The 25,013-nt window shown below is 38.1% G+C and overlaps 1 protein-coding gene across 1 annotated transcript in view; it reads right to left on the bottom strand.

Annotated features, from left to right (window-relative positions):
* The window catches only part of eif2ak4 (eukaryotic translation initiation factor 2 alpha kinase 4), a 172,740-nt gene extending 147,938 nt beyond the window's left edge, over positions 1-24,802 (bottom strand). Inside the window, exons 1-5 of the mRNA XM_028822333.2 lie at positions 24,448-24,802; positions 10,444-10,559; positions 8,272-8,374; positions 4,806-4,979; positions 338-418 (exon numbers count right to left, since the gene is read on the bottom strand). Of these exons, the coding sequence (XP_028678166.1) occupies positions 338-418; positions 4,806-4,979; positions 8,272-8,374; positions 10,444-10,559; positions 24,448-24,576 (603 nt within the window). The 5' untranslated portion in view covers positions 24,577-24,802. The remainder of the gene's footprint in view (positions 1-337; positions 419-4,805; positions 4,980-8,271; positions 8,375-10,443; positions 10,560-24,447) is intronic.
* Between the last annotated feature and the right edge of the window lie 211 nt (positions 24,803-25,013).

Below are 25,013 nucleotides of genomic sequence, written 5' to 3'. Positions count from 1 at the left end.
GCAGGACACACACAAACACACCCAGCACACACTAGGGCCAATTTAGAACCACCAATCCACCTAACCTGCATGTCTTTGGACTGTGGGAGGAAACCGGAGCGCCCGGAGGAAACCCACGCAGACACGGGGAGAACATGCAAACTCCACGCAGGGTGGACCCGGGAAGCGAACCCAGGTCTCCTAACTGCGAGGCAGCAGCGCTACCACTGCGCCACCGTGCCGCCCTGCGATGTGTATACATTTAAATGCAAATATTGGACAAATATCAAAAATTGCTTTAGATTAGCGTTTGTCAAAATTCACTTTCAAATAAGTAAGGACCAGTTAGCACCAATACCTGCTTTGCAATTTCTTTCCTTTTCTTCTCTTCTCTCTTTTCTTCCTCTCTCTTCTGTATTGCTGCCAAAATTTCCTTTTCCTATATGAAAAAATAAATAACAATGATGATGGCTGGTACAGGTACAGTTAGGTCCATAAATATTTGGACAAAGACAACTTTTTTCTAATTTTGGTTCTGTACATTACCACAATGAAATTTTTTTTTTTTTTTTTTTTTTTTAATATTTTTATTTTATTAATTTTCATTGTAATCATTCCATACAAACTGATCAATTTATAACCCAACAAATTTGAAAACAAATCAAACCCCACCCCTGAGAAGGAGAGCTTAGCTAAAGGAAAATTTCTTTAAGCTTTTTAATAAGGCAACATTAGACAAAAGAAGGGGAGAAGTAAATATCAATATAAATAAGAGATGGAGAAGGGAGTTAAATGCAATAATAGTTATTTCTCTTATTCTAAAATAATATTGATTAAATCCTGCCATGTTTTGAAAAAATTTTGTACAGATCCTCTAACTGAAAATTTGATTTTTTCCAATTTCAAATAATATAAAACATCGGTTTCCCACTGACTTATCAGAGGAGAGTTAGGATTCTTCCAATTTAACAAAATAAGTCTGCGTGCCAAGAGTGTAGTGAATGCAATCACCGTTTGCTTGTCCTTCTCCAATTCCAGTCCATCTGGAAGGACACCAAACACAGCTGTTAGTGGGTTAGGAGGGATTGTGATACTAAGGCTGTCAGAGAGGCACTTAAAAATTTTTGTCCAAAATGATGTTAGTTTGGTGCAGGCCCAGAACATGTGACCCAGTGAGGCAGGAGCTTGGTTGCAGCGCTCGCAGGTTGGATCCTGGCCTGGAAACATTTTGGACAGTTTTAAGCGAGACAGATGAGCTCGATATATAATTTTTAGTTGAATAATTCTATGCTTTGCGCATATAGAACTCGAGTGAATTCTCTGCTTTGCTACCTTCCACTCCTTTTCTGATATATTGATTAAGAGATCTTCTTCCCAATGTCCTCTTGGGTCTTTGAAAGGTAGGGACTCTAATAAGATTTTATATATTGCGGAAATAGTGTTTGTTTCCTCGGAATTGAGCAGTATTTTTTCCAGCATTGTGGAGGGTGCAAGGTGGGGGAAATCGGGCAATTTCTGTTTAACAAAATTTCTAATTTGAAGATAGTAAAAGAAATGTGTAGCTGGGAGGTTAAATTTTGAACGTAATTGTTCAAAAGATGTAAATATGTTGTCTATATAAAGATCTCTGAGCATTTTAATCCCAAAACTTTTCCAGGTATTAAAAACTGGATATACTTGCGAAGGTTGAAAGAGGTGGTTCCCTTGCAGAGGTGCCACTGATAAAAGATTTTCCATCTTAAAATGCTTCCTAATTTGGTTCCATGTTCTGAGTGAGTAAAGCACAATTGGGTTATTAGTATATTTGCGATAACTTTCATTTATTGGAGAGCAGAGCAGGGAATATAAAGAAGTACTACAGGATTTTACTTCTATTGCAGACCAAGCCTGGGTATGTGCATTTATTTGTGTCCAGGTTTTTATGGCTTGTATGTTTGCTGCCCAGTAATAAAACTGAAAATTAGGTAAAGCCATGCCACCTTCTGCCTGAGGTCTTTGTAGGGTCGCTCTTCGGATACGTGGGTGTTTTGAGTTCCAAATGAATGAGGTTATTATTGAATCTAACTGTTTAAAAAACGATTTATTGATATATATTGAAATGTTTTGAAATAAAAAGAGAAGTTTAGGAAGGATATTCATCTTAACAATGTTAATTCTTCCGGCTAGAGTGAGATGAAGGGTTGACCATCTATGCAAGTCTTGCTTAATTTTTTCCATACAGACGCCAAAATTTTGTTGATAAAGAGCTTTATGTTTACTTGTGATATTTACCCCTAGGTATTTAAACTGATCTGCTATGGTAAAAGGTAGGGTGTCTAATCTAATATTATATGCTTGTGAGTTCACTGGAAAGAGTATACTTTTATTCAGATTAATTCTAAGACCAGATATCTTTTGAAATTCTGTTAGTGCTGTTAAAACAGCAGGGACAGTGTTTTCTGGGTCCGATATATATAAGACCATATCATCTGCATATAGAGAAATTTTCTGTTCCAGTCCTTCTCTGACAATCCCCTTTATCTGATAAGAATTTCGGCAGCAGACCGCCAGTGGTTCAATAGCGATTGCAAACAACAGTGGCGACAAGGGACATCCTTGTCTGGTACCACGTTCTAGTTTAAAGTAGTCTGAGCAAATTTTATTAATACAAACTGAAGCTTCTGGACTGGTTATACAGTAGTTTGATCCAAGCACAAATATTCGGGCCAAACCCAAATTTCTCCAGTGCAGTGAAAAGGTAATTCCATTCGATCATGTCAAATGCCTTTTCTGCGTCTAATGATAGTAATATCTCTGGGGTGTTTGATTTTGCTGGTGAATATATAACATTAAACAAGCGTCGGAGATTTGAAGATAGATGTCGGCCTTTAATAAATCCAGTTTGATCTTGTGATATTACCGAGGGCAGCACTTTCTCCATCCTTCTAGCTAGGATTTTTGAGAGTATCTTAACATCATTATTCAGGAGTGAAATTGGTCTATATGATGCGCATTGTAACAAGTCCTTATTTTGTTTAGGAAAGACGGTGATTAATGCTTGTCGAAATGTTTGAGGTAGTATTTGGTGGTCTTTAGCTTCTGTAAATGTTACCAATAAGAGTGGAGCTAGCTGAGTGGAGAATTTCTTATAAAACTCTACGGGGTAACCATCAGGGCCTGATGATTTCCCGCTTTGTAGTGACTTTATAGCGTCTAGTAATTCTGTTAGCGTTAGAGGTTTATCCAGTTCCTCAGCACTTAAAGCATCTATTTGTGGTATTTGTAAATTATCCAGAAATGCATTAGATTGCGTGTTGTCACCACAATGAATTTTAAATGAAACAACTCAGATGCAGTTGAAGTGCAGACTTTCAGCTTTAATTCAGTGGGGTGAACAAAACGATTGCATAAAAATGTGTTAAAAAAATGCTTTAGTTGCCTTACATTTTAATGCAATCGTTTTGTTCACCCCACTGAATTAAAGCTGAAAGTCTGCACTTCAACTGCATCTGAGTTGTTTCATTTAAAATTCATTGTGGTAATGTACAGAACCAAAATTAGAAAAAAGTTGTCTCGTCCAAATATTTATGGACCTAACTGTATATATTGTGAATGCAGTCATTTTAACTATTGAACATATTTTCTGTCATGTTATAAGATAACAGCAAGCAAACAATAAAACTTGAAAATAAATCAGACTGAATGAAGCTCCCTAAAAATTTAGTAGCATTAGAATGGCAAGGTGACAAACCCCCTTCCAAAGTGCCTCTTTCCTAGTGTTGATCAAAGTATCCTGTGTACTCTTGCTGCGGAGAGCTCTACATGGATTAGGTTATAAAGGAAAAGTGCCTGTTATGCAGGGTGACTGACTCAACAGATGTCCACCATGATGTAATAATCTAATTGGATGTATGATGTAGAAAGAAATGAGGATACAAGAAAGCACAGGGATTGATACATTTATACTCAAAGGACTAGAACAACAAATGTCATGCCAAAAAGAAAATCAACTTTAACTCTTTCAGGGCTGATGTTGACTTTTGTCAAAAGTAGGAGCTGACGATGGTATCAACTGTAAACTGTGACAAAACCCACCATTACATTTTAGCTGGACTCTCGTGGCTAGAAGGAAAGTTAGATTCATTGGTTTGACCGAGATTCCCTGCACTCTTGTGAGTAGCAAGGTGCACACAATGGCAAAAATGGCACTGACATCTGGCGAGAGGTCAAAGCGAATGTGTAAATCAAAATACTCCGTGGATGACGTTGTTGCCTATTATCTCTGAACTGAACTATGACTTGTAGGACTCAAGTTTTTGATACAAGCGATTGAAGATGAATGTGAGGTTCCAGCTTCAGCTGATCGGTCCCCAGCTAGTCATGGTACAGAATGTTCGCCAGGGAGGACTGCCACTTAACAATGATAAGAGGTAGAAACCAGATTGTAATGCACTGCCACCATGTCCCAGCCATGCAAAGACAGCCTGGTAGCAAGCAAGCCGCACATTCTTGGCAAACTGACAGCCACAGCATGCAGCAACAGACGTTTAATGTTGACTTCTGAGTGAAACCATTGCTTTTTGGAAAAAATATTCAGCCCTCAAAGAGTTAAAGCAATGTGTAGTAAAGAATGTGATCTAAGGAGACCCAAAGGAAATCCACAGCTGATTTCACTTAATCAAAAATAAGAAGGTACAATTACAAAATCAATGAAATCAAAAGAAACTTCAAACAATAGAAAAACCTTTCAATGCCAGAGTATCTGTCAGAAACTGCCCACTCGGGCTCTGTTGCAGTCATACTTTCTGTGTCGCACTGCAGTTAGAACTGAAACAGTGAGATTTTACCATTTGTGCCTCATGTTTCTTTTGTTGGTCAATTCTCTGCTGCTCCTCTTGTGCTATCCTTTCCTGCTGTCTTCGCTGGTTCTTCAGCATTTCCTCATGAAAAGACTTTGGTGGTGGAATGTTGCGTTCGCTCAAAAAAGATTGTACATGTTCAGCAAGCTGAAAAATCATTACCTATCAAAAAATGATGAACAAAGAAAATGTTTTTGATGTATCCACTTAATATTTACAAGTTCTGCATTTATTCCAAATACATATTTATGAAAGAAAATATTCTGTGATAATCATATCCTTATAACTGTCCCCATGGCTTTTTCCATCAAAGTTCTTTCAACTTAAGGGTGAATCACATACTCAAGGACAACAGTGGAAATTAAGAGGAAGTATATTTAAGACTGAAGCTAGGAGGCACTCCTTTATGCAAAGAGATGTGGGACTCTGGAGCAAACAACTTAGACATGGGGTTAAATCAGAAACCTTGACAACCTTTAAGAAGAATCTGAATAAGATATCAGGACAGCTTAGCTATTAGCTAAACAAACAGCATTGATGGACTGAGTGGATGGTCTTCACTCGTTTGTCAAATTTCTTATGTTTTCTTGTCACTGAAGGGCTTTTATCTACATTAACTAGGTAGCCGTTTGCTCTCCAAATGATGTTCCATCTACATTAGAGGTTTTTATACAAGATCATAAAGGGTGCTATTTTGTATTTTTATTTGTTAGATTGTTCCTTAAGCTGTATAACTCGGTGTCTTGTGATGTTGTGCTACGTAAAATGCTCTAGTGAATAAGCTGGAAACTCGTACCTTTTTACTCTTAAAATAAAGCAAACTCAGGCAGAAAGACACTAGATCACTCAAAAGAAAATAACTATTTTTACAAGCTAGGATAATAATCTACCTTCTAAAGAGCAATGGACAAAGTGTCCCTAAATATTAAATCCTATTTGACTTCCTCCCTCCACTTTTCCCAGTTTAAAACAGAGCTCTAAGTAAGATGCACTTTAAAATGATTAATCCATGCATAACAGTAGACCAACAAGTAAGCAAACTAAGAAACAATATTACATAACATAAAAAGAGACATTTAACTGTTAAGCCAATAAAATGGACAATGACAGTCAAATTATACAAATCCTGTAGAGAAATTGCTGGACATAGTCCATTAACCTATTCTGGTAAAGACGCAAACAATTCAATCTAAGTGACTAGCAACAGAACATGATTGATAAGTCTTGGATATAAGCATGAAGACAAAGTGTATAAAGAAAATGGCACAGAAAATAAATGTGGAGTCTACTGAAAAGAACCAGTTCATGTGAGAGGTCATTAGAGGAAGAGAAAAAGCCTGCTTAACAATCGCTAACATAAGATACCATACAACACTTGTGACAGAGAAGCATAACCACTTGCAAATGTTTTCTAGTGGGGTACGGCAGCTTTCAAATATTGCCATCTTCAAATGACACCAACAAATCAACTAGGGAGCAGAGTAATGAAACATGGCCTAAAGAATAGAATTCCAGTCATACTCAATCCAGATCACTCATACTTTTTGTATAATTTTAGCCATACATTTTTAATCCAACAAGGTGGCAAATGCAGTTGATTATACTCAAAGTTGATAATCTAGTCCCTTCTTTAGCAACTCATTCAGTGTGCCAGGGGTGTTGGTCAGCATCTCAACGTAATTATCCAAAAAACAGAAAGCAGAGATGGACAGAGTGCCGTTTTATTCAAGGGACAAAGAAGCACACATTCACACTTCCTCTGTGGGCCTATAATGTGCAGCAACTAAGTTTATAGGATGCTTATTGCCATGCATACAGTGAAATTCTTGTTTGCATATGTAAATCAACATGTAACATGTCCCAACTCTCCATCATCATGAATAATGAGAATTACCTTATCTCGGAACCTCAGTCTCTCTTGCAGAACACATTTGTCATTAACAATGTAAATTAAATCCATCAAAACATCTATGTACCACGTGCTCTAGTAAAAATCAGGTATGCTCATTTCCATTAATACCATTTTTAGCCAGTATAATTAAAAAATGATATGACACTATAAATTTCTGCTTTCCATAGTTAGGCAGATTTATGTGATTTTGTTGGCTATATTTCCTTTTTTACCAAATAGGTTTAGCCTGAATTCAGTTACACATATAAAAGTATTTTAAAGTGTGTCAGCAATGTGACACACTATATGAGCTGCAGCAGAATGCCTTTTGAAATATAAACAATTACAAAAAAATATTACAACTGAATACCTGGTATACATTATCAAAATTTCTGGTTTTAGGTGGAAAGCTTTGGGAGAAATGGCATATTTGGAATGTACTGATTATTGGGCAAATGTAAGCAATATTTAAATTACATGATAAAAAGTTTCTACAAACTGCTGTGGTTTTGTGCCTTGTGTTTTTGTGGTAGCATTAGGCATGGAATTTAATAACCTGTCTTCACACAGTGTGTGTCCCCTTCAAAATGAAAGAAAAAATGTATCACTGTATTTACCTGACATATTCGGCTTAAGTGTGTGAGCAGAAAAATCAAGGTACCAGGAGAAAAACTAACACACACTTAGGAAATGTGTAAACTGAGCTCAGATACCAGTTGGATGGCATTTGATCTCAGCATTGTGGATCTGTGCTCTTGATCACTGTGCCTTGCTATCATCCTGCCCTAATTGTGTTATTGCTTCTCAACTGTTGCAGATAACCACTAACATGCATTATAATTATGAAATTGTAAAATTGGTAGTTTGGTTTGTTATGGAAAACTTGACTGCTTATTTCATGTAACTAGCATTGGATTAAAAAGTTAATGATTTAATAATACTGAGTCTCTTTGGAAACAAATTACATTTATTGTTGTTTTTTATAATATATATTTTTTATATAAATTTTTAAACTAAATATTTTAGATACGTCTATAAAACCAAAAACTTAAGTAAATCCCTCAGTATGCCTCAAATTTAAAACATTAGTAATTGATAAGTGGAATATTAAAGAAAGTGATTTCCTTCAGTGTTACCCTTGCTGCCTGAAAAGATGCAAATCCACTATGTTGCCCTCAAGCCAGCTTTGTGTCAAATCCAGAAAAGAATGCCAAAAATATTTTGTAAGCTTTCAGTACAGTAAGAAGAACCATTTCTTCTACTGCCCCAAACCTCCAATTTAAACTTTGTCTTATGAGATTCTCTGGGTGGGTCAACATGCTTTTGTCGGTAGTGCAGTTTGTTTCTGCATCCAAAATGGATAGCACATTAAGCCTAACATTTGTGTGTGACATTGTGACCTCCAATGAATTGTGTCCAGTACAAGTTTAATACTATCTTGTGCCCCATGCTATCATGATAAACTCTGGCCCACACAACCCTATCCATGGATTAAGGGGTGGATGGATGTCATTCCAGCTACTTCTACTTATTTAAATTCTCACAAACAGATTCTGAAATTACCTCTCCACACAATTCAGCAGCAAACCTTTCTAGGTCAGACTGCAACTGTCGAAGACTGTCATTGGAAAGTCCTTTGGCATTTTTCAGCTGAAGTTCTGCAGGCCTGCCATAGAAAATAAAATAAATAAATTCAAGTTTACAAAAAAGCAACAACTTTTGTTTAGACAAGTGTTACTCAAAATCAGACCTCATCTTGAAAAAAAATCAAGAAAAATGTACAAAACAGAGTCACGCAGACTACATCAAAATCTGTTTAAATTTCAAAAGTCAAACCAAGGCTAGAATTTCTGCATGCGATTTTTGTGTCTATTATTTAAAAATGCTGCATATTATTTTAAACAAAAAATGACTTGTTATGGCCATTTATATATATATTTAGATCATAAATAAATAAAAATATATGATTTGTCTATGCATTCATGATGTGACCAGCCAGCAGTAAGTTAAAGGCATTTTAATTGTTGCGTCATGCATTTGAATGAGGAAGCTAGAGATGATACAAACAATAAATAAATTCACAATCACTCTCCAAATGTATTGCACAAGTCTACACTTGTATGTATATTCAACAATAATCCATCTTTTAACTGGTTTGCAGTAGTAGAAGTTAAAATATTCTCATGTATAAAGTACAATGAAATTCTTAGCTACATGCCTGAACAGCATCCAATTCACAGAGAGCAGGTGCCCATCTCAGCAGCACTGGGAACAAGTAAAAACTAAACTTGGAAATAATTTTTGTCTGAATTTACAGGTTATTTTTTTAATGCCCTAAAATCCTTTTTTTTTTATTTTATACACACTGGCCACACAGAGAGATGTTCTGGACCAGTATTAGCAGTACATGGTTTGTCACAAGTAGAATAGAACAGAATGCCTTTAATTGCCATTGCACAGATGTACAACAACATTTTGGTGCATGAATAGTACAGAACAGATTCTGTACAGTACAGAACAGAACAGATTCAGCATATGCTCCATATTTTAAACTACAAATGGGCATTAATAGCAACTGATAAAACATTGAAGGTGGAAAAATATAAATAGTAAATAGTGGAGTAGTTCCATTTTACAGTGATTACACTGAGTCTCTGAGATATTGCACTCTTGTCCCATTGATTTCATGGGTGACAGTGAAAGACAGAAGATCAAAAGCACTTAGAAGCAGTAAACAGTTATTTAACAAAAATGTACTTCTCTAATAGTACTCAGGTAGAAGCTTTTCAGTAGTCTGGGAGAGTGTGTCTAAATAGAACTCTAACTCCTTCCAGAAGGTAGCAGATTAAAAAGGTGGTGGCCTGGGTGAGAAGGGTCCCTAATGATTTTTTTGTCCCTTTATAAATATTGTGTTCTGTATATGTTCTCTAGTGAAGGTAATTGGATGTTGGTAATTTTTTGTGCTGTTTTGATGACTCTCTGAAAAGCCTTCTGGTCAGCCACAGAGAAGCCAGCATACCATACCAGCATGCCACAGGCAAATATGCTTTCCACAGAGCAGCAACAGAAGGTTTAGTATATTAATGTTGTTCTTGCCATGGTCCACATGAATATATATTTAAGTTCTTGTTATGTGGAAATTTAAAAGTAGTAAGTTAATCTGCCTGACAGGATGGTTATGATTAGTTTGCAAAGCCAGCAGTGATTATCCTGTGTGATTTTAAAACATACACTACAGTTTTTAACATTTTGTGTGCCAGATACGATATTATCCTGGCATTTACATGCTGCTCGTCATGTCATCTCTGACCTTCAATTTCCATTGTTAGGAAACACAATCTTTGTAGCTGTCATATAACAGTAAGGCTGAAAAAATAGAAAAGGGCACGACTATGCCATTTTTCCACAGATTCTTGTCAATTTTAACTTCATTTATTATTTGTTTGTTGATATATCTGGATTTTTTTCTATTCTCTTGCCTGATTTTGCCTGCCCGCTTGTTTATTGATCGTTATTTGTTTCTTTATATATATATATATATATATATATATATATATATATATATATATATTCCCCTCATGTGGACCATGACGAGAACAATATTAATGTACTAAACCAAGCTAATATGGTGTCTTACATATACTCCTTGTTAGCATATATTCAGTCATACTTCCTTTCTATTACCACAACCTTCTAAAAACATTTATGCACAGAGATAACTGGAACTGTACTTACACATCTGGATATGTAGGAGGGCACCTTACTCCTAGATCCACTAGGACATAGATCTCCTGTTGGCTAGTTAAACCTTGTGGTCTCAAAGTCAAAACAAACTCGGGTGGACGTTTGACCTGTTCATTGAAAAAGCATAATAAGAAAATCAATTGTGCAAAACAAGACAAATTTAGTTCAAGGTAGGACTGAGTGATTTTTTTTTTATTAAATCGTTTAAATCAAATAAATGTTTTAAAGCAATATTCAAACACGAAAGTTGCAATTTTATTACTAAATGGTACAATTAAACAGTCTAGTTAACACCTTAGTTTAATAAACTGTTCACATATGTACAGTCAAAACATATTGTAACAATCTGGTCAAAAATCTCTATGAAGCAGGGTGCGTCGAGACGAGTTCTGACAAGGGGCATGCAAATAAGGCTACTGAGTGCACCATGGAGGTGGCAGACACAGAGGAGATCTATCAACCCAGTCTCAATGCAAAGCAAAGTCAAAGTGAACTTTATTGTCATCTCAGCCATATACAAGTATACAGATAGACGAAATTGTGAAGCTCAGGGTCCACAGTGTAACAACATGACGTGCAAATAATAAATTAAAAATAGTATTAAAATTTAAATTTAAAATTAAAACACTAACAAGACAATACCTTGTGCAAAGACAAGACAAAGAAGTAGCAGCAATATTGATGTGTAAGATATGTAATATAATAAATAAAAAATAATAGATATAGATAATACAGAAATTATCAGTGTATGATAATAGTTGTTTAAGACGTGTGTAAACAATGACAGGTCAGAATGTTTCACAGCAGAAGGATAACAAGAGTGCCAAAATACTTAAAGGTCAGTATGAGATTTTCAGTTCTTTTCTACCTGCACACTCGTCTTTGCAGGAAAGTGGCTCGCATGTATAAAAATTCTGTTTTTAGAGGTGGTTGAGGCCGTGTGGAAGATCCCAGGGGGCAGCCTGGTGTTAAGGAGTCTAACAGCTTGGGGGTAAAAACTCTCCTGCAACATGGCAGATCTGGCTTTGATGCTACAGTATCTTCTCTTGGATGGCAGAAGTGTGAGGGGTGTAAGGGGTCCTGCACAATGCTGCAGGCCTTGCGGACACTGCATTTGTAAAATATGTCCTGTAGTGAAGGGAGAGGCACCCCAATAATGTTCTCTGCTGTCTTCACTATCCTTTGCAGGCGCTTGCGGTCGGATATGTTGCAGTTGCCATACCAGACCGTGATGCAGCTGGTCAGAACACTCTCAATGGTGCCTCTGTAGAACATGGTGAGGATGGAAGGGGAAAGACTTGCTCGCTTCAGTCGCCTCAGGAAGTGTAGTCTCTGCCGGGCTTTCTTGATTAGTGATGAGGTGTTATGTGTCCACATAAGTTCCTCAGTTATGTGCACACCGAGGAACTTTGGTACTCCTAACAGTCTCCACATCTAAACCGTTGATGCTGAGTGGGATGTGGGCAGGACGTGATTTCCTGAAGTCCACGATTATCTCTTTTGTCTTGTCGACATTGAGAGATAGTCGTCTTCACACCATGCAGACAGCCATTCCACCGCATCTCTGTACGCTGTTTCATCGTCCCTTCTTATCAGTCCCAGCACCGTTGTATCATCCGCAAACTTGATGATGTGGTTGGTGTTGTGCGTGGCTGTGCAGTCGTGAGTCAGCAGGGTGAACAGCAGTGGACTAAGCACGCAGCCCTGCAGCGCTCCAGTGCTCAGTGTGATGATGCTGGAAGTGTTGCAGTCTATCCGAACTGACTGGGGCCTCTCTGTCAAGAAGTCCAGGTTCCAATTGCAGAGGGTGGTGTTCAGGCCCAACCTGCTCAGTTTTACAACCAGCTTTTGAGGGATGATTGTGTTGAAGGCGGAGCTAAAATCTATGAATAGCATCCTGACATACTGTATGTGTCTTTTTTATCCAGATGTGTCAGGGAGAGGTGAAGAGCAGAGCATATGGCATCCTCAGTTGAACTGTTTGAGCGGTAGACAAACTGAAGACGGTCAAGGGAGGCAGGGAGATTAGTCTTTATGTGTGACATGACTAACCTTTCGAAGCACTTCATTATGATTGGCGTGAGTGCAACTGGTCGGTAGTCATTCAGGCATGTCACTGATGACTTCTTCGGCACTGGTATGATGGTGGTCGACTTGAAGCATGCTGGGACTGATGACTGGCTCAGAGATGTGTTGAAAGCAGCAACCATAGTGCCAAGGGACGGAATTTAGAGATGAAAAAGAGGCACCATGGGTACCTGGTGCACTTCTCAGTTTGGATGGCGATAGTGCCATAAGCTCGGCTATGTGAGAGATGATAAATTTGTCTGTGTCGTGTGGTGGATGCAGCAACACGCTATCAGCGCATGCTCTCCCAACTTCTTTCTCTCTGTGCTAGAGCTGAACGGGACCTCGTGAAATATCAACACCTAATGTTCAGGCAGGCAGTCATAACTTTGAAACAGGAGGCTGAAAGTGTAAGTTGTTTTAAAAAATAAAAAATAAGGGTAAGGGTAAGGGCTGAAGTGATGGTGTCTCACATTAGACTTAACAATGGAAGAGTTGTAAATAGCTACTGATTGCATTATTGTTTTGAGTGTTTTTATTGATAGAAATAAACCTATATGATTTCTGCACAGCAAAGTGTCAGTGCGGTTTTGCTCCTTTCGCCCAAGAAGGGGCAATACAATATTAATGCTAAGAATAGGATGAACAGTGCTCCTCTCACAAGTGAGCTCGTTCCAGAGAAATTCTGTAACATTAAGTCAGTTGTCTGAAATTGGTTTAGATATGAAATACTGGATGTTGAACAAACTGAAGTGAAATGCAAAAATACAGTGGCAGTTAAAAATGTCAGCACATTCAATTTATTTCAGCACTTAATACAGAAACAGCAGAATGGAACAGATGCGAAAAAACATGGGACAAAGATAAAGCCTGCCCACAACCTGACAGCTCTGCAGTGTTCTTTGCCCTGCTTCAGCATGGACCACACAAGGTGCACTCCCTGTTTGATATCCCATGAGACAGTACGATTACTTTAAGAGCCGTGCGGGCCTTGCTTGGACCAGGGAGGAATATGCCGGACCTGTCCATCACACCTTCCTACCCTGTAACAAGGGCAAGACCAAGGGTGGCGAACTCTAGGCCTCGAGTGCCACAGTGGCTGCAGGTTTTCATTCTTACCATCTTCTTAATTAGAGACCAGTTTTGGCTGCTGATTACTTCTTTTAATTAACTTGACTCAGGCCCCATAGTTGGTTCTTTTTCTTTAATTAGCAGCCAAACAATAATGAGACACAAAACAAGCCACCACATAACCAGCTCCCCTGTGCCCATTACACAATATCTGAAATTAAAGAGAGGTGATGGTCTTGGTAAGGTTGATCTCTCAGGTCACCAAAACATTTTGACGGTGCTCTTAGAAAGAACAGAAAAACAACAGTATTCGAAATGTGTGCTGTGGCAGAATGAGAGCAGCAACAAGCCATGGAATTAAATAATGGGTTTAATTAAGAGCAAGAATTGACTTCTCATTAAGAAAGTGATTGGAGTGAAATTGGTTGGAGTTTGAAGCCCCAGTTTAGCTGGTCATCTGTTAGCTCATTTCATATCTCATTTCTGCTTGGCTGTCATTTAATGAAGAAAGGAATCAATTCAGAGGGCTGAACTCTTCTAACAGGGATGTTAAAGTGATGGGGAAAAAGTTAATTAGCAGTGAAAACTGGTCACTGATTAGGAAAAGGGTTAGAATGAAAACCTGTAGCCACTGCGGCACTCCAGGCCTGGGCTAGACTATGGTGGGTAAGAAGAGCAAGTGCGCGGTCTATAAAGGGGCAGTCAGAGGACTATCAGAGCACACTTGGAGGAAGGGAGTCCTCTATAGGCGGGCATTCCAGAAGACCTGTAGTTCTAGCAGAATGAAGAAGTTGGCTTGTGTGCTCTGTAAGCTAAACTTTGTTTCAAGGAAAAAAAAAAAAAAGTTTTCTTATTGTTTCTCACAGAGACCATTTTATTTTATTCACCACTCTCTCCTATACATCCTTCATGACTTACTTTCCTTATTTTTGCTTCAAAAAATTCAGTTAAACTTGAATAGCATACCTGACAGCTTCTTCTTTCTACTATAAATACAGGCTTGCTCACAGGAATCCCATAAAGTTCTCTTTAATCATGGATACTTCCTCCAGTGTGACAATTTTTATAATTAGAATTGTTTTCTCCTTATGGTTAACATCAGGTGTGCAATTCAGAATAATACATCGGAGTAATATTTAGACTGCTTGATGTCACTCACTATATGCTCAATTACCTTCTCACTTACAGAATTTATGAGTTCATCTTAAATTGTTTTACAGAGGTAGCCTGAGTGGATGCTGGTGCCACTCTCAGTATGTCCTATAAACTGTTTCATAAATGCGTTTCTTATTTTAATGAGAAACAAGCATTAGCAGTCCTAACTCTGTTTTGTTTCCCACATGCAACAAGTCATATCTTGTGGAGATTTCCAATTGATTATTTACTTGAATATTTTGCAGATTGTTCTCTTTCGTGCGAAAGAGTATTAGTGTTGTACAGAAATCCCTTGTGTGAATTACCGGACAAAATAATTTCAGTTAGCAAAAGCAGATAGTTACTATTTATGTAGTCCCACTGTCCTAAGTGTGTACACTTTATATTATATCACAGTGTCTTTTCACAGATTGATAGCTAGTGGCACTAGCTATCAATCAATTATCAAATATAATTTCGTTGATCATTATGCTCATCTAGGGTACGTTACACAAGCAAGCCACATACAAAAAAGAAACTTTCAGTGTGACCAGTGAACCCAACTGAGCATCCCAAAAGTGCTGTGTGGGGTTAAGATCAGGAGAGAAGGCAGGCCAAAGCAGTGTCCTGCTGTAGGATCAGCTATGTAGGAGGTGTGAGTAGAAAGCCTCTTAATGGTTGCAGTGTAGAACATGTCATTCACTGTTTCTGCAGGAAGGTTCAGCAGAAGTTTGAGTGGTAGAACTGAATTTGTCTCTCAGGTGGACCAGTTAGATGTGTAGGTCCTGCGCTGGTGTAGTCACAAAGGAATGAACTGATCTTTGACGGTTATCTATTCTGCTGAAGCCTAGCCCACAGTGGGGACAAGGCAATGCATCTTAGAATGTAATGTCTAGTAATGCCTGCCTGCAGTGTGTTAGTAGTCCTCTCCCTTCCTTTTTATCCTGTATTTAGGAAAAAAAACTGAGAAAAACAAAGTCAAAGTGAACTTTATTGTCATCTCAACCATATACAAGTATACAGATAAACGAAATTGCGAAGCACGCAGCTTATGGACTAAGCACGCAGCCATTTTAACAAGAATTAAAATTAAAACCCAATGCTAAGCAATCACGACCCCTTAATATCAGATAAATGAAACAGAGAAGAATTTAAAGTAGATAAATGTGAGAAAGCAAAGGAATGTTAGTAGTGAGAAATGAAGTAAGAAGATCAAAGATACCAGACCAAAAGATGAACACAGAAGTGAAAGCTGGGGTCAGAGGACAGTCCTCAGGCGTATCGTTCAAAGGTAGTGGAATATAATCAAAGAAATAAGAAATTTAAATTGGGTTTATTGATAGTTGGGATTCCAGGATACCAAAGAGACATTTTTAAAAGTAAATTCCATGAAATAGGAGTAGTGGAAAGTTGTCAGTGCCAAAAAGATTTAATTGATTAAGAGCAATGCGATGCCTTAATAAGCATTGCACATAAATCTGGTATTGGTTTGCAGCAAGGGAAAAGAGTAGCAGTGATATTTTCATAACAAAAACAAGAACGAGAACTGAAATTAAGGCAAGTAGAGACACTAAAACTAAATAAAAATTAGTGATATGTGAACGAACTAAAATGAGAACAAAAATGGAGTAAAACGAAAAAAATAGCGATAGCATTTTCGTTCAATCCAGTTCAGTCTTGCAGAGGGGTTGTTTGTAGGTTGTCTTGAGGCTTCAGTTACGTTGCGCTGTTCACTATGCGGTGATCTTGTACCTTAGGCTTACTATAGTCACGTGGCGCAACTTCCGTAAAAGACTGTTGTTTGTTTCTTGCGCTCATTTGGTTCATTGGCTTGAAGGAGTAAGCAATTGTGGGTGACGATGGCGAGATTTGCACAAGTGTTTGTGGGTAGAAAGCAAAAAAGTAACATGTGGAAATAATTTAATTACAGCGCAGATGATAATAAAAGCAAATGTAGCGCGCGAGAAGAAGAAAAGAGTCTCTGCATTTCAGTGCAGGGCCAGCTGGATCAGTGCTTAGTGGAAGTCTGGCACTTCTCTGGTGCCATGACTGCACTTCATACAGGGGTGTGTGGTCACACCTGTCATCATGGAAAGTAAAAAAAAAAAAAAAAAAAAAAAAAAAACTAATAATGATAACATAAAATAAATTTGTCCACTGGGCTGTTTGATTCTAATAATTATGATGATGTTTATAGTCAAAATCGTTGAATTTGCGCATTTCTTGATCAAATACAGAGAAGAAATGCAAGGTACAGCAGCAACGAGACAAGCCGAGCCTCATCTCGGACAGCGCTATCCCTCAATGCTGGGTTGATGCATGCAATTACCGCGTGCCTGTTGCCGTCTCTCTGTATGTTGGCAATATAATGTTTGCACACACATTTATTATACACCTGACTTTCCACAGTCTGGCTAATACCTTTAATGAATGTGTGTGACATATTTAGTCTTGTTGATAGGACATAAAACCATAGTGAAAATGCACAAGTTGAGACAGACAATACTGTGCCACACTGAAGCCCAAAAGGTGCTTGTTGCTACTGTTCAACGCAGAGACTCTCTGCGCCAATAAGTTAGCGATATCAGCAAGTCAAGTGCACTGCAGCAGTCCGTTTATTTTTTACTTTGACTGACTGCCAAAATGGAAGATTAAAACTTTTAAAACTAAAGGAAAATAAGGAGGACTTTTACAAAAAAGTGACGGAGATTTTCGTGGAGACGGATAGGTGCATGGTCTTCATTTACAAATAAAGGTACGACCATAAATGGTTTTCAATTTTATAAAAAATGGGATCAGACTAAGAAAAAAAATCCAATATTTAAAAACTAAAAAGTTTGACCTTAAATAAAATATTCTTTTGTTTTTCTTGTTATCCACCCATTGCATGGCTGTACTCGGATTCTAATCTGGATCCTGAGTTGGTTTGTTGTGTGGTGGGTGCAGCAATGCACTGTATCAGTGCGTGCTCCTAACCTCTTCCTTTTGTTGAACAGTCTGCATTAAAATTGATTAAAAAAACTTTAAAATGTCAAGGTCAAAATTGAAATTCAATTTTTGCACATCACTCTATACTTTCACTTGTATCGAATGAGTTTGAATTGTGAAATTGCAACAACAAATTTAGAACACATGGAGGGTGCAGAGGCATGCTGCTCTCAATGTAACGTTCTTTCTTAGCCAAATATGTACCTTACCTATGTGTGTGTAAAGAATGCTGATGAGATATGAAACATAACCAGTAGTCAATGTGCATGCTGGCTGCCAACTGAATAGTTAATAAGCTACTCTTTTGGGTTCATATATTTGTAAATCTGACTCTGAAGGAGTCCGTGCCTCACCAGCCATGAACGTCACCGCACGTCAGTGCTTCAGTACTGGCAGCAGAAACCGTCAACTTACAATCTGCTGGCACCAATGGCAGAGGACCTTGTCTGTGCACCTACATTAGAGACGCTTGTCAAGCGAATATTTTCACTGTGTGGCTATCTGCGCAATGGACGTCGTTGCAACATGAAAAAATCTCTCGAAATGTGTGCTTGTTTACAGCTTACCAGTAACGTGCTTGCACAGACTGGTTTCTTGGGTTGAAACATTTGATCTTGCTGACTGTACTCATTAGGCCACTTAATCTGTTTGATCATTGATAGTCAAGCAGTGTTTAATGGCATTATGAACTGTGAGTGTATTTTGTTGACTGAAGCATAACTGGCATTGAAATATGTGTAGGCCAGCATTTGTGCTCTTGCAACAGAAAAAAAACTAAAATTGTACTAATATTATGTTAAAAAGCCAGAACTAAATAAAATAAAAACTAAAATTTTAAACACAAAACTAAATAAAAATAAAAATTGTTGACTCCACTGAAAACTAGAACGAAATAAAAATAAAATTTAATTTTATAAAATAAAAACAAAACTAAAACTACAATTAATATCAGAACTGAAATATCACTGAAGAGTAGGTGAGAAACTATACAAAGAAAGGGAAGTTAAGGGCAGAAGAGATTAGAACCACTCGAGCTTTAAAGATATCTAGAGCAGTGTTTCCCAACCTCTGTCCCGTGGCCCCCCTGTGGCTGCTGGTTTTTGTTTCAACCAGATTCCTAAATCGGTGACAACACCTGATCTCATTTAATTAGCTGGTATTATTTTTCTTATATTGTACATTCAGAAAAGCACAGCAGCATGATTTTTACATTTATAAGACATTTAGAAATATTTCTGCTTTTGCTATAGATTTAAATGATTAACTCTCTTTTGTTAATTACATTATATTTTGCCCTTTCTCTGTGCAGTATTTCCCCTTTGTTGTATCTTATTAATGTCAATTAAAAACGAGCAGAGCAGACACACTGGCAAACAACACTGAATATAATCAAAGGCTGCAAGTACTTTAGCATTAGAACCACTAATTAGTAAATAATGGATGAATTAAACAATTAGAACACCTAGAAAAGTAGAATGAAAATCAAGATGAAAATATTGTAAAAAAAAAAAAAAAAAATACATTATTCCCTTATAACTGCTTGGTAAATTTATACAGTGCATCCGGAAAGTATTCACTTTTTCCACATTTTGTTATGTTACAGCCTTATTCCAAAATGGATTAAATTCATTTTTTTCCCTCAGAATTCTACACACAACACCCCATAATGACAACATGAAAAAAGTTTACTTTGAGGTTTTTGCAAATTTATTAAAAATAAAAAAAATTGAGAAAGCACATGTACATAAGTATTCACAGCCTTTGCCATGAAGTTCAAAATTGAGCTCAGGTGCATCCTGTTTCCCCTGATCATCCTTGTGATGTTTCTGCAGCTTAATTGGAGTCCACCTGTGGTAAATTCAGTTGATTAGACATGATTTGGAAAGGCACACACCTGTCTATATAAGGTCCCACAGTTGACAGTTCATGTCAGAGCACAAACCAAGCATGAAGTCAAAGGAATTGTCTCGAGGCACATATCTGGGGAAGGTTACAGAAAAATTTCTGCTGCTTTGAAGGTCCCAATGAGCACAGTGGCCTCCATCATCCGTAAGTGGAAGAAGTTCGAAACCACCAGGACTCTTCCTAGAGCTGGCCGGCCATCTAAACTGAGCGATCAGGGGAGACGGGCCTTAGTCAGGGAGGTGACCAAGAACCCGATGGTCACTCTGTCAAAGCTCCAGAGGTCCTCTGTGGAGAGAGGAGAACCTTCCAGAAGGACAACCATCTCTGCAGCAATCCACCAATCAGGCCTGTATGGTAGAGTGGCCAGACGGAAGCCACTCCTTAGTAAAAGGCACATGGCAGCCCGGCTGGAGTTTGCCAAAAGGCACCTGAAGGACTCTCAGACCATGAGAGAGAAAATTCTCTGGTCTGATGAGACAAAGATTGAACTCTTTGGTGTGAATGCCAGGCGTCACATTTGGAGGAAACCTGGCACCATCCCTACAGTAAAGCATGGTGGTGGCAGCATCATGCTGTGGGGATGTTTTTCAGCAGCAGGGACTGGGAGACTAGTCAGGATAAAGGGAAAGATGACTGCAGTAATGTACAGAGACATCCTGGATGAAAACCTGCTCCAGAGCGCTCTTGACCTCAGACTGAGGTGACGGTTCATCTTTCAGCAGGACAATGACCCTAAGCACACAGCCAAGATATCAAAGGAGTGGCTTCAGGACAACTCTGTGAATGTCCTTGAGTGGACCAGCCAGAGCCCAGACTTGAATCCGATTGAACATCTCTGGAGAGATCTTAAAATGGCTGTGCACCGACGCTTCACATCCAACCTGATAGAGCTTGAGAGGTGCTGCAAAGAGGAATGGGCGAAACTGGCCAAGGATCGGTGTGCCAAGCTTGTGGCATCATATTCAAAAAGACTTGAGGCTGTAATTGCTGCGTGCACCGACGCTTCACATCCAACCTGATGGAGCTTGAGAGGTGCTGCAAAGAGGAATGGGCGAAACTGGCCAAGGATCGGTGTGCCAAGCTTGTGGCATCATATTCAAAAAGACTTGAGGCTGTAATTGCTGCCAAAGATGCATCGACAAAGTATTGAGCAAAGGCTGTGAATACTTATGTACATGTGATTTTTTCAGTTTTTTTATTTTTAATAAATTTGCAAAAACCTCAAGTAAACTTTTTTCACGTTGTCATTATGGGGTGTTGTGTGCAGAATGCTGAGGAAAAAAATGAATTTAATCCATTTTGGAATAAGGCTGTAACATAACAAAAGGTGGAAAAAGTGATGCGCTGTGAATACTTTCTGGATGCACTGTATATTGTATATAATATATATAATACACACATACAGGGTGGTCCACATCTAACTATGCAACTTTTAATGCAATGCAATAATTGCATAATTAGATCTGGACCACCCTGTATGTATGTATGTGTGTGTATATACAGTGTGTATATTATATATATATATATATATATATATATATATATATATACATATATATATATATATTTTTTTTTTTTTTTTTTTTTTTTTTTTAACCAAACTTAGTTTTCTAATTTCTTTATTGTTCCTTAAACACAGAATTTGGGAAATAACACATCACTTAATTAGCCCAGGAGTACAATTATAAACAGAAGCTGGTTCGAACAAACACCGGCAGCCACAGGGGGACCACAGGTTGGGAAACACTGATCTAGATCTTAGCTGTAATTAAAAGAAATTGAAAGTGAGGGGATATAAGAGGAATATTTTAGAGGCTGGAATGTTTGAAGGCCTAATCACCAAATATATCACCCAGTGCATGAACACCTAGGTTGGAACGCAATGGGACCACCTCTAATAAGAAGGGCCAGGTTTTAGTGTGTGTGTGTGTGCGCGTGCCAATCAAGACAATGGCCAAGATGCCTCTCCATGTTACATCATATTCCTGGAGCATAAGTGACATGACCCATCTTTGAAGATCAGACCATGTGTTTATCACCATAGAAGGGAAGGTTAGGAATGCAACTTGGAGATAACCTATTCGACTTTATGAGTAGCCATGAGGAAGGCTCAGCAGAGGAAGATGTTCATTACTAGACTGGGTACACTGTAAAAGCCCAGTAGCGTAACTCAAGATCCTACAAATAAATGTCACCATTATGACTGCCTTGAATCAGTATAGATGTTTAATGACCGGTCTTGTTATGTTCCACGGGAAGGTCGATAGAAGTTGACCTTACACTGGACCAGTACTTAATGAGGCAGAGGAGGTGGAAGCACAGCATGTAGGGAATTATATTGACAATGTAATAATAGCAGAACTAGACCTCAAAGATAAGGGCATGGATAACCATAAAGTCAGAGACTCTCACATTATTGAGTAAGGGTTGTGGTGTCTTGCAGCAAAAGGAAGAAGTCTGTGCCTAAGTACCTAATTAAGGTGGCTGTAAGGATGTACAGGGAATGCAACTTTACAAAGCAAATTTACAGGTAAAAGTTTATCTTGTAACCTGAAAGACATGTCGGAATGAAATGATATTAGAATATGTGAAAGATTACTAGGAGTAGACAAGAAGAATATTATCTGCATACAGTGATATTTTATGGTTGAAGTCATTCATTGAAATTGGGGTAATTAACTGATGAGTTCTCAAGGCACTTGATAAGGGCTTGAAGGAAAGATTAAAGTTCAATGGGAAAAGGGGGCATCCCTGCATAATCCCACTGAGTGCATTACCTGCCACAGAAATCCACAGTACATCTAGTTGAAGGGCTTTTCTGCATCCAAAGCCAAAGGCTCAGCCAGATAGAACAGAGATGGGGCAACATCTAATACATGTAGAAGACTCCAAACATTATCAGTTCCCTGTGCTGTGCTGACATTTGAGGGATTAGGGAATACATGGCTTTGTCTGGCTGTGACCCTAGGAGACCTGATCAGGCCTACATCCACCAGAAACTCATTGAGTCAAAGTGTACTTACCAAACTTTCATGTGTTTGATGAGCTTCAATGCCTCACTGCATAAGCAAATTTCTGGTCGGGGGGGTAAAAATGTATTGCTAGCTTTTAGTAAAAGTATATTACGCTAAAACTATTTGTTTTTTCATTCTAGAAAACATTGTGTGTCATTTTTCCATTAGGGAATTTTAATAAACCATGTTAAAAAAGTTTAATCAAACTGTAATTTTATTCAGATGAAATTGAAGAAAGGTCACAAATTAAAGAGAGAACTCTGCAAAGTTCTCAATAACAGGGTGTGATGGCATTACCTAACTTGCACTTTTACTACTAGTTCACAAAAATTTGAAACTTAAGACATTTGAAGAAATTAGATGGAAAAAAAGAAGCGCAGCATCTGCTTGGTTAACCATAGAAAAAAATGCTAACCTCTCTCTAACACTACCACCAATTTATTAGCAATCAAAATGCATATCAGTTGCTCAGACTATCGAACCAAATGAGATACTTTAAGGCTGGGATGTTATTTTTTAGCCACTGCAGTGCATGGTATTTGTATATTCCAGCCTTATTTTATAGAGGAATATTGTGGATAAAATGAAACAAATAAACATGCAAATAAATGTATTGTGAAATGTAATCATAGATAAAAGCAGAATGATATGTGAGCATAAATATTTAAATGTGTCATTAAATAGTGAGTTTTGTTCCTTATTTCTTTATATAATTTATTCGATTATTTCAGTGAACTGTCATTTTCACGCATCAAAGTCAAGAAAGTGGGCTCTAGCCAGTGTTGTATTTTGATTGGTGAACCTTCGGTAGGAAGGATGTAAACCTTTAGCTATCAAGTGCCACATTTAAAGCACAGCTTTCTGATACAGACTCCTTCAATTAAAGACGTGATTTCACACAGTAACTCTGGTGCACTTTTTTGCAGTCATATCCGTCACAGACTTGCACAGTCACAACTTTGAGCGTGCTCTTAACTAATGATTCACCTGTCAAAAAATTACACTCGCTACAGCCCACCCTCACGACTTTGACCAGTGAAAATTAGTTTTAATTTGAAGATGTATTTCATACCACATGCGGGATTACTGAAATAAATACAAAGATATAACTCATCAAATATTTAATTATTCATGCTCACATATCATTATGTTTTATTGGCTTATTTTCACGTCAAAATATATTTACTTATTTATTAAACATACGTGTTTAAAACTTTGTTATAGGAATTTTAGCATGTAAAGTGGACAAAAACGATTCACTTCTGTATGAAATATACAGGCAGTATGACGTCGTGGTTAAGGCTTTGAACTTCAAACACTAAGGTTGTGGGTTCAAATCCTGCTACGGACACTGACAAAAAGAAATGTAACCAAATTGATCTCCTAAGCAGTAATTGGGTTAAAGACGTCAACCCAACAACTAAATAATAACAAAATATTTTTAAAATGCAGACAGTAATTGTGGCATCCGAGTGCAAAACTGAATTCCAAAATCGGCATTTCCATATAGATGCGATTACACAGTATTAAATAACAGTAAGATGATGTGCTATTGGTTAAGGCAATACTTAAACTAAAGCAGCCTCGGGGATGAAAAAAAAATCAGGACCCCTTAGGTTATTGTACCCCAGTGTACGCCAATCAGGACTCTAAGTAGATCACTTCAAACCTCAAGGAAGACACTCGAGTAATAAATATTGTTCCAGTGCTCGCCGGGTAGGCATTGACGTTTAAAAATTCCCCAATCTTTTGCTTTTACGGCGATCGTTAAACAGAAAACTATCTTTCTTTCAACGAAGACCCTGATGATTCCTACCTTCCAAGGGTGATTCTGCCTGAGATCCGTAAAATCATCCCCGTAGATGGACGCCAACGCCTCCACTTCATTCTCCTGTCGGTCCCGGTAGTCATCGAGTGGATCGGCGTCGCTTCTACCGGAGCTCATGTTATGCTAAGCGCTCATTACAGGACTACAAGCTCGATTGCAATGAGAAAATTTCACAGCTATAAGGAGCTGTTAATCGGCAATTGTTTTCCATGAACGCAGCCCAATCTAAGATTTTTATAATGCACAAAAAATAAACTCCACCCAAGAAATGTGCAAAGTTACTGGGGGACTGCAGCATGCGCAGCCAAACATTCGAGCTGCGTTGGCGCATTTCATCACATCACTCGGTCGCAATGTAAACGTGTCTGCGTGACGTCACGTGACCGCAGCCTACAGCGAGACCTTTTTGGTCTAAACGGTGTTCCATAGAGAGGCGATGAGTATATCTGTATTTTTATTGACTATTATTACAGCTTTAGTAGAGATCCAGGAGATCAGTGGTAGTGCCAAATTGAGCCCATTTGCCGGATAGCACTTATTTGTCAGGCAAAGAA

The sequence above is a fragment of the Erpetoichthys calabaricus genome, chromosome 16, assembly GCF_900747795.2.
Source record: "Erpetoichthys calabaricus chromosome 16, fErpCal1.3, whole genome shotgun sequence".
Taxonomy (NCBI): Eukaryota; Metazoa; Chordata; class Cladistia; order Polypteriformes; family Polypteridae; genus Erpetoichthys; species Erpetoichthys calabaricus.
The sequence above is the reverse complement of the archived record's forward strand: the minus strand, read 5'-3'. Positions and strand labels throughout refer to the sequence as shown.